Genomic DNA, 10,630 nt, shown 5'->3' with positions numbered 1-10,630 from the left:
GTGTGTGTGTTACATTTCTTACATGTTCTCTGGGACACGTTCTCTCTACCTCCAGGACACGGAGCTCCTGAACACGGCCGTCTTGACGGGGAAGAGGGTGTCCATTCCTGTGGCCCTCCTGGCAGTGGAGGCAGACGGCTCCGTCACGGACATCACCAACTCCACCAGCTGCCAGTCCGCTGACACAGACATCCTCAAGGTACATAGGACCACCACACATATCTAAGGGGCCACTCATACCAAGAACGAGCAAAAAAGTGTCACTCTAGCTAATATGAAGGACAATAAGTCCCCTCAATCTGTCAGACTTGCCAACTGCAGCTTTAAGGGTCCAGGACTGCAGGACTAACAGTACACAATAAGTCACAGCTGTCCAGAATACAGGCAGATGCACTCTCTCACACACACCCACACTCATAGGGATAAACGACACAGAGATGTTTTGGAGGAAGGGTGAAAAGGTGTGAAGGGAATGTGAGGATAGAAGGAAAGGGAAAGAGGAAAAGAAAGGCAAGAATAAAATATAAAGTCTATATTAAGAAATAGATCAAATAAAAATATGAAATATTCTGAGAGAGAGGTCTACAATCAAATGAAATGGGAAATGTATTATTTAAATACAGCGAGAGTCTGGAAAGAACTCTCTAAAAGCCTAAAAAAAAAAAGCCTGTGGCTGAAGATGGCTAACCCGCACTCTCCACCGGCCGTTCCGGTCACACAGGCTTTTATTTGCATGTCTGTTAAGAGCAGTGGCTAAGTTTATCCAGTTATTATTGGATCATTCCCACAGGCTTTGGCTCTCCTGGCCACTGACCCCTTTCAGAGGAGCTTTAGCACATCTAAACGGGTCATTGTAGGGGATCAATTTTCACCACAGTTGCAGAAATCATTTCTTTTATGGAGTGCCCTCAGGAGACGATATCTGTGCATTACTGCACTGGGAATTGACCTGCTCGGACACATGCGCACTAACACACACACACACACACACACACACACACACACACACACACACACACACACACACCCACAGAGTCACGCACCCAGTGAATATTTGTAATAGTCTAGGGACGTGTATAGTTCTTACCATCAGATTCATCACAACGACTTATCTCTGAAAATCCACTAGCCAGGTTGCCACAGGCAATGTACAACAAAGTTAGTACTTTGTTTCCATAGTGCGCTCTTTAACACCTTACACACACATTCTCACACACACACAAACACACACGCGCACATAAACACACACACACACACATTCTCTCTCACACACACACACACACACACACACACACACACACACACACACACACACTCACGCACACACACACACACACACCCCCCTCATAAATAGGAGTGTACCTGTGCAGGAGGTGGGTGATAATGGCGGGTGAGAGCTAATGGAGTTTTAATGATTGCTGTGACTGAGGGGGCCCAGCGCACGCATCCGCCGCTTCGGGGGCATGTAGTATGATCACTGGAGCACGGCACGGTCGCAGACAGCAGCCATCAGAGACGGATTACAAAAATGACACATTGGATATCGCGCCTGAGCATCACCTCCCCTCCACCTCTCCCTCGCTCCCTCCCTCCTTCCCTCCCTTCATCTCTCAGATTAGCATAAACTTGCCAGACTCTGTGGGAGAGATAACATGGTTCCATTCTATGCCTCCCTCTCTCTTCATCTCTCTCTCTCTCTCTCTCTCTCTCTCATCCTCTCTCTGTCTCTCACACTCACTCACTCACTCACACTCTCTCTCCGCTTGTCTAATTCTGGGTCCTGACAGCACTAACAAATCCTGCCGCTGCTGCCGCCGTGAAGTTTACTCTCTTAATTAAAGCACGTTCAAACATCCTCCTTGTTTTCCATTAAGCTTCAGAGACCTGGAGCAGAGTGCTGTTTGCAGATGCTCTCTGCTCCGCGGCCCTTTCACCTCCCCGTCAAGGTCACCTCCACTCTCGTTTAGTTTCCTATGCATTTATTCAGCAACATTTTTTTATGAAAAGCTTGGCATTGGGTAAATGACCTCTGGGCATAACACTTGCAACACTTTTTTTTGTCCTTTTTTTTCCTCAGGTGTCCGAGAGATGCGATTTCGTCTACATGGACGGGAAGGAGACGGGCGGGCGCGTCCAGATGCTGGTCAACTTCACCTACAGCTACCTGAGCGCCCAGCTGGAGGTGAGCGTGTGGATGCCCCGCCTGCCGCTGCACATCGAGCTGTCCGACTCCGAGCTCAACCAGATCAAGGGCTGGAGGGTGCCTGTCTCAGCAGTCAGCCAGAGGAGGTAAGCAGACTTGACACTTTATTTGGATGGTCTCTATCTAAAACTACAACCAAATTAACCCGTTGACACTCTGTTAACAGCTTTTGGTTACGTTTAGGGATTGGGTTTTGGTTAAGGCAGTGGTTCTCAAACTTTTTCTATCATTCCCCACTTTAGAGGTGAGGAATTTTCATGCATTTTCATGCATTTCAATGCATTTTGGCTCCACCGGATCAGATGTTTTTTAAATTTTTATGTCGACCTGTTCACTACTCCTATGTTTGTGTGGCTATTTTGTTTTGAATCTATGATCTTCCTTGTCAGAAAAGAAAAGCCCCATCTGTCATGTCTCTATTCCCCACTAGTAGGGCCCGCCCCACACTTTGAGAACCACTGGGTTAAGGTGATGTTGAAACTCTGAACTTTAATTTCAGCCAACTATCTGTAAAGTCTCCTAAGTTGGACTATCCCAGAAATATTTGGCCAGATCATTTGAGGACAGGAGCCTACAGTGTGTTTTAATTACAGATCCATTTAATTTCCCCCCTCGTCCACTGATTTAATCTTGTTCCTGCCCGTACTTTCAAACACAAAGAGCACCAAGACGTTCACTTCAATTAGCGCCTCTAGATTGTCAGTGTGCAGATCATAAAATTAGTATTTACTCAGCAATTTGTCTATTTATCAGTAGTACTGTTTTGATGTTTTCATCGCTAATTTGAAATGACAACCTGCAGTGTGCATTTAAGAGCAACTATTCCATTTGACTTGTGAGTTTTTTTTTGAGGAGGGGGGGGTTGCATTTGCTGCCAACCTGAAGCTGTGCATATGTATGAGTCAAGCAGCGTATGCCAGTTAATAGATTCAGCTGAAGTAGAGTACTTTCATTACTCATTCATTACCGAGCTGCTGATACACTAAGTGATTTAGGTATGTCCTGAAGGGTGATTTTACTCAAGGGTCGTTTAATTAAGATTACGCATCATCACTTCAACTATTTATACAGGACATTTTGGTGTCGTGCTCAGTAAAGCGAGTCATGTTCGGAGATCACAGAGGTAATCTGTGAGGAAAATTAATCACACTTTCCTTCTTTTGATCAGTTCTGGCAGTGACATGAAATATGAAATAGCATCAATCCCAGAAAGGCACATCTCTAAAACAGAGAGGGGGAACCCATTCTATTTTAGGATGTTATGTGATATGATGAATGTTTTAATATATCCCACTTTTTCAGATGTCCTTACAAGATATGGATTCGAGTAATGCACTGTCATATGTTCCAATACCGCCATTTAATGATTCATATGAAACAGTCGTTTGTGAAAAATGAGTATAGATGATAAGGCTCAACCAAGTTTGAAGATCGCTTCTGGCTCGTAACATCTCTCTCCTTTTTGCCCCCTGAATACAAGTGCAGGATATAACTAAAGCTTAATGCTTGTGTGTCCAGTTTTGGATAGTTTCCACGTAATGCTTTATTTAAAGATCTGCACGATGTGGATCAGTGTGGTTCTGCACTACGTATGCTTATGAATCATGTTCAACAACAGCTCCTAAAATCCCTTATTTATGCATGTTCATCCTGCCTCTAAACCTCCCCCTCAGTTTACCAACAGCCCTAATCTGAATGGAAATTAATACAAAATATGGAGGGCCACTAATGCGCGTTTGATCACAGGGTTCAAGGGTTAAAAGATCAGTGATTTTATTGACCGTGATCAGAAAGTAAAGAGGAAATGATCATCCATTGCTTTTAATCACAGGGACCAGGGCCAGGAGAAGCCACAGTTTTTATCCCCGCCTCAGAGATCCATAGTTGGGGCGCTTTGAAGGCTGTGAGGTGGGTGGGTGGGTGGGTGTTTGTGTCGTGTACTGCATGCTTGTTTACAAGAACTTTCCTCCAGGGTAATACATATCTGCTGTGATAAACGGTCTCTAAATGGTCTTACAGTTGACCTAGCGTGGTGACATGTCCTCAAGCCTGTGGGATTTAACCCCCTTGAAGTTGATTCTCACAATGGACGGACGGGATTTTCTCCCCCATCGACTTATATTGTTGTAATCATCAAAGCTTACACTTCCTATTCCTGACTGTTATGGGTCAGTGTAAGGCCTAGTAATCCAGGAGCTCAACAGTACCATGATCAGTGGCTTTTCCTTGGACATTTCCGCTGCTTTTTCAGCGACCGGTTCATTTTTTTTTCTCGACGCCAGCAACATTGCTCACGTGTCACAAGCATTTGTAGGACAGCTCAGGAGCAGAAAGACAGAACTGGCTATTTCAGCAAATTTGGAATCTAAGCATGCGCCTGATAAAACAGCCATCTGCCTCAGGGCATTCCATTTTTAATATCCTGCCCAATCCTAAAGGAAATGAAGGCGTTATGATGCTGTATTTTTGTCAAAAGACATACTAACCAAAAAGAAAACTAGTGTTTATATATCTGCTGTAGGTTAGGCTAGAGTGGGTTTTCATGCTTTGAAGGTGAGAGAAAGTGGAATAGAACATTATGTCCAAGATTCCAATATTGTGCATCATTGTAAATAAACTCTGTTCCTGATTTTTCATACTATTGGTCTGGCTGGGTCTCTATTCATCTGTGATATCAAAATTATCATCAAAGGCTTGAGATTTTCATGCTTTGTTTTGAGATGAACTTTTGCGCTCAATATTTTCAGGAAAGTCCCATGATGTAAAAATGTTAAGTAAGTAAAATAGCATAAATAAATTAAACAGCATACAGTAGTACAGACGACTCATAATGCTTCTCTGCTGATTTGTCACGGCACACTCACCACTATTTCATCTTCATCTTCCTCCTCCTCAGATCCGACAGCGAGGAAGAGGAGGACCGCAAGGGCCGCGGCTGCATGCTGCAGTACCAGCACGCGCGCATCCGCGTGCTCACGCCCTTCCTGGCCGATGGCGATGACCCCACATCTGGGTCAGTGGTTAACCCTCCGGCCTACTTCTTGGGGCCGGACTGGCAGGTGGATGTGACGCGGCTGGTCCAGGGCTCTATGCGTGTGGCCGACGCTTCAGTGGCACGGCTGCAGGCAGACACTGTGCTGGCCGGGAGATCCGTGGGAGTGACCACTGTACAGGTACGTGATAGTGTGTGTGTGTGTGAGTGTCTGTGTGTGTGTGTGTGTGTGTGTGTGTGTGTGTGTGTGTGTGTGTGTGTGTGTGTTTTATATTCTTATCATGTATATGATAGTGATAGTGATATATGATAGTGTGTGGTCGTGCATGTTTGTGTGTATGTATTGGTTATGGTGTTTTATAATATGGAAGCCTACAGTTTGGGTTAAGCATGTGTGTGTGTGTGTGTGTGTGTGTGTGTGTGTGTGTGTGTGTGTGTGTGTGTGTGTGTGTGTGTGTGTTGAGCAGGTGATGTCTCCCCTGTCGGACTCGGTGCTGGCCGAGAGGATGGTGCGGGTCCTGGACGATAAAGTGTCCATTACAGAGCTGGGGGTGCAGCTGGTCTCTGGCCTCTCCCTCAACCTGCAGCTCAGCCCCGGGAGCAACAGGGCCATCGTCGCCACGGCTACCACACAGGAACTCATGCAGAGCCCCAAACAGGTGCGTCTCCTCCACCACAGCCCACTAAGTACACTCCCATACGCCCATGTTGCTGTACCGCATTTAGCAATATGATGACATATTTTTTTATTTCAATAGTGTTTCATCAATGTTTTAGAGAGACCCAAATATTGTTCCATTTATTCACACAAAATGAATATAAACAATTGCTTTTTGACACATGAAGAGTGACCCAGTTTAGGATAGCAAAAAAAAAACCATAATCTCTTGTGGATATAGCTTCCAAATCAAACCCTGCATGGAGATGGAACATGTTGGTGCAGATGGCCTAAAAGAGGGCCTCTCAGGTGCCCAGTGTGGCAAAAATAAACAGGCGTTTACTGTGATACATCGGGGAGGGGGACAACAACAAACAACAACAACAACAGCCCAGTCTCCATGCAGTGCTTGGCACTAAAGCATCGAGTCCTGTCCCAAAGCTTGTCTGTGTGTCACGGCAAAGCTTCCCGCTGTCACTTGATAAAACAAGCCTCCGAGATTAATGCAGGAGTGGCCACGTTCCCTGTGACCGAGGACCCGCTCAAATCCCTTTCTCAAAAGATGACAGCCGATTCGGATCAGCGGGACAATATGGCCGGCCCCTGAGCCGGGCCCAGTCGATGCCAGGCTATTAGAGCCCGGCGAGCGAGGCCTATTTGTTTATGCGATGGCTCTGGTTAATGCATAATGCATTTCACCTCGGAGCATGGGACAGCCGGTGGCTGCAGCGGAGCGTGGAGCGTACAGCGGGGGTGTAGCTCGTGGTGGTGCGGAGTTTGTAATACAACGTGTGGTAGTAATTACTGTGCGCTGGTCCCCTCTGGTGTCTCGGTCAAATTGATTTTTTAATACATAAATATTGATCCCTGGAGTTGAATTGAGTTGCAGCTGTGTTTTCTTTTTTTTCTTCTTCCTTTGTGTGTGTGTGTGGGTGCCTGGGTGGGTGTGAGCTCTCTGCTTCCTGCACCCCACTGTTCCCCTTATCATCACGGCAATCATTGTGACCACCATCACAGCCTGGGCAAACGTCCTCATCACCCCTACAACTATCATCACCATTATGCTCATCACCATCATCTGGGCCATCACCATCATCAGTACCTTTGTCATCTCAAACACTTTCTGCACTATTGCCACCACTGCTACTTTCTATAGTATTTCATATTTATATGTTGAATTGAGTTGCAGCTGTGTTTTCTGTGTGTGGGTGCCTGGGTGGGTGTGCATGCATGCGTGTGTTTGTGTGTGTGTGTGTGCGTGTGTGTGTGTGAGTGTGTGTGTTTGTGTGTGTGTGTGTGTGTATGTGTGTGTGTGTGTATGTGTGTGTGTGTGAGAGAGTATGTGTGTTTGAGTGTGTGTGTGTGTGTGTGTATGTGTGTGTGTGTGTGCAAATGCTTGTTTCTCGTGTGGGGCTGAGCGTATGGCAGAGTATACTGAGAGCTAATTACGCAGAGATTAACAGTCATTTCCTGTTGTTCCGACAGCCTAGGCAGCCTCTCTCTGTTTTGCTGTGCATCAGTGCCGGCAGGATTTGATTAGGAGGAAATGATCTGTAGGATTACTGTCCAGTCAGCATTCGGCCAATAACAGGTGGCCATGTCTTCCTGGACAGACTCAAGCCTGCTTTCAGACAATTGTGTGTCACAGAAACTTCCCTCGTGAACTTTATAACAACTTTTGCAAACCTTCCCCAAAAAAAACAACATAAAAACAGTCAAAAGCAATAAGTCCTTGATGACTAAGCATGTCTTTATAAAATCAGTTTGAAATCAGCAATCAGGTTTGTAGTGCCTCAGAGAGAGGATTGGCCTCGTCATGCATTCTGACAGTAAAAACGTAATGTTTTACAAGCAGAGGTTACACTGTCTTGTTTCTCTCTTCATTGTTACCTGCAGCAAGATGAGAAGAATCTCCCACTTCAATTCATAATGCATTAGCCGTGTACCTGTGATGTATTATGGATGCAGACTTTATTCACAGACAGTGTTCCAATGTGCCTCTCCTCTCCTCACCTCTCTTCTCCTCACCTCTCTTCTCCTCTCCTCTCCTCTCCTCTCTCTCCTCTCCTCACATCTCCTCACATCTCCTCTCCTTTCCTATCCTCTCCTTACATCTCCTCTCCTCTTTTCTCCTCTCCTCTCCTTTCCTCTCTTCTCCTCTCCTCTCTTCTCCTCTCCTCTCCTTTCCTCTCTTCTCCTCTCCTCTCCTTTCCTCTCTTCTCCTCTCCTATCCTCCTCTCCCACTGTCTTTTCAGGAAGCGCTCATCAGCCCCTGGGTGCAATTCAGCGACGGCTCCTTGACCTCCCTCGACCTCTTCGACCCGAGCGGCTACACCCTGAGCGCGAGTTCGCTAGACGAGAGTGTGGCGACCGTGCGCCAGGGCCCGCACCCACAGCTTTCGGCCGTGGCGGAGGGCGACGGCCAGGGGTCACTGCTGCGGGTCGAGCTGGGCATCTGCGAGGCGTGCCAGAAGTCCAAGCGTAAGAGCAAGCTGGCGGTGGGCAGCGGCGCCGTGCGGGTCAAGCTCCTGCCACCGGACGAGGAGGGGGGCACCGAGGCCACGGGAAAGACGGGGAGCGGAACGGGTAGAGTGGCGGCTGGAGAGCCTGGCGGCGATGCCAAGCTGCCCGAGCGAGAGGTCAAGCAGGCGCTCACCTCCCCAAGGGCCGTGCCTCTGGACGTCTACACCCAGGCCGTGCTACGCGATTCCAGGGTCAGAGAGCTGAGCACCACCTCCACCCTCCAGGAGGCCATGGGTGAAGTGGCCATCTCCACCGCGCAGACCATCGGCTCCACCACCACGGTGTCCATGCAGGGGCAAGGCAGTGGGGTCAGGAAAGAGATGGGCAACCTGCTGATGAACTCCATCTCTCACTTCGGTCCCGATGGACCGTCTCAGCGGGACATGTTCAGGAAGAAGGTGGCCGAGGTGCCCAAGGAGGAGGAGGGGGGGACGCCCACCGAGGAGCCCCCAGCGGTGGAGAGCAGTGACCTGATCCGTGCGTTCGGCGTGGCCTTCAGTGACCTGGAGATCTGCATCTACGCGCTGGTGGGTGTCTCCTGCCTGGCCATCCTGGGCTTCCTGCTCAACTGCGCCACCTACGGGCTGCGCTCGCACGGCAAGAAGACGCCCGTGCAGACGCAGGACCCGCCGACGAGCACCGCCACCACTGGGTCCGGCTGAGCACGTCCTCGGACCCGGGCAGGCTTCCCGCGCCGCCGCCTCCCGCAGCCGTCACCGTCGCCAGGCAGGCCTGCCAGGGCCACCCTCACCCGGAGCCGCCAACACCACCACCACCACCACCACCACCACCAGCCCATGGAGGCGCCCCCCGGCAACAGCATGCCACCGCCCCCCGAGCGGACCGCCACCCTGGGCCGCCGGAGCAGCACGCAGCCCTGCTGGACGGACTCCGTGACCAGCCGCTCGGCCACGCTGCTGGCCAAGCCGGTGCGCACCGAGCCCCTGCACTCGCCCACCAGCAAGAGGAACCAGGTCCAGTTCACCACCTTCACCACGCTGGACATCAAACACCTGGCAGCGCTCAAGAGGAACGGCATGGAGGTCAGCTGGGCCGCGCCCGTGGCCAACTACGACGAGCCGAAAGGGGGGCCCCTCCCTGACATCCCGTACCCCACCGCCAAACCACACATCCAGGGATAGAGGATATTTAAGGGCTTTGTGTGTGTGTGTGTGTGTGTGTGTGATTAAAGACTATGGAGACACTGATCACTATCTCTGTTGAGTGTAATTGTTTTCTTAATGTTTTATGTGGGAGCCTACACATTGAAACTTTCTGTATTTGATAGTATTACAAAAGTCTTCAGAATACCTCAAGGGTCCCTGTGTGTGTGTGTGTGTGTGTGTGTGTGTGTGTGTGTGTGTGTGTGTGTGTGTGTGTGTGTGTGCGTGTGTGTGCGTGTCTGTGCGTGCGTGTGTGCGTGTGTGTGTGTCTACTCTACACTCATCTATGCAAACTGTGTTCCATCACTAATTAAATGAGGTTAGAGCTAGAGACAGGCAAGCAGAAGCTGGAGTGGGAGAGTTGGACTGTAAATAAGAAATGCAAACGCTACAATAGTTCCACCGCACAGTTTTATATGTGTTTTATTTATTTCATATTTTGTACATTTTTTAGCACTAAACCTTAGAGTTTATAATGAGAGAAAATATGAGATTAATCATTTATATGTATATGCTTGTTACGAAAGTATCCTTGCATGTTTCTGTCAATATGGAATGTAAATGCATATAGATATGAATTGAATTTTATGTGTAATGTTGATAAGATTAATATTCTGTGGATATTCACCTTTTGTTAAATAATGTCCTTTCTCCTTGCTAAAATGACATCACCCAGGGAACAAAAAAAAAATCAGAAAAATGTTTCAAAAGAAAGTTTTGAATTCATGAGGCGTGACATTTTCCTCACCACAGGAGTTCTAATGCTGTATGGAAATGAGGGTGCTTCCTGGCTGTGGGTAGGCAGTCACAGTGTATTTTTTGCTTTATTATGGCAGGGGGGGGGGGGGATAATCAGCCCCTGTGTGCATAAACAAACGGAACCCGCTCTTGCATCCCCTGCCTGAACCAATAAACCTGTAAGACAACTTCATCTTTCCATGTGGTCTTTTTTTAATCACAAAAGGTCAGGAGATGTATCTGTCAAGCTGCGATGACACGTGCATCTTAACCGTGGCCACTCTGTCTCTCTCTGCCCGCCACTTAACCACCAGTATGTTTTATCTTAGAAAAGATTGAGCATACCGACCTTT

At 48.2% G+C, this 10,630-nt stretch overlaps 1 protein-coding gene across 1 annotated transcript in view; it reads left to right on the top strand.

Moving 5' to 3' along the window:
* The window catches only part of si:dkey-1d7.3 (transmembrane protein 132D), a 29,182-nt gene extending 19,417 nt beyond the window's left edge, over positions 1–9,765 (top strand). Inside the window, 6 exon segments of the mRNA XM_048259824.1 lie at positions 56–199; positions 2,078–2,289; positions 5,100–5,376; positions 5,663–5,854; positions 8,109–9,002; positions 9,005–9,765. Of these exon segments, the coding sequence (XP_048115781.1) occupies positions 56–199; positions 2,078–2,289; positions 5,100–5,376; positions 5,663–5,854; positions 8,109–9,002; positions 9,005–9,478 (2,193 nt within the window). The 3' untranslated portion in view covers positions 9,479–9,765.
* The last annotated feature ends 865 nt before the right edge of the window (positions 9,766–10,630 follow it).

This window comes from Alosa alosa, chromosome 12 (assembly GCF_017589495.1).
Source record: "Alosa alosa isolate M-15738 ecotype Scorff River chromosome 12, AALO_Geno_1.1, whole genome shotgun sequence".
Classification (NCBI taxonomy): domain Eukaryota; kingdom Metazoa; phylum Chordata; class Actinopteri; order Clupeiformes; family Clupeidae; genus Alosa; species Alosa alosa.
This window is presented reverse-complemented; position numbering and strand designations above follow the sequence as displayed.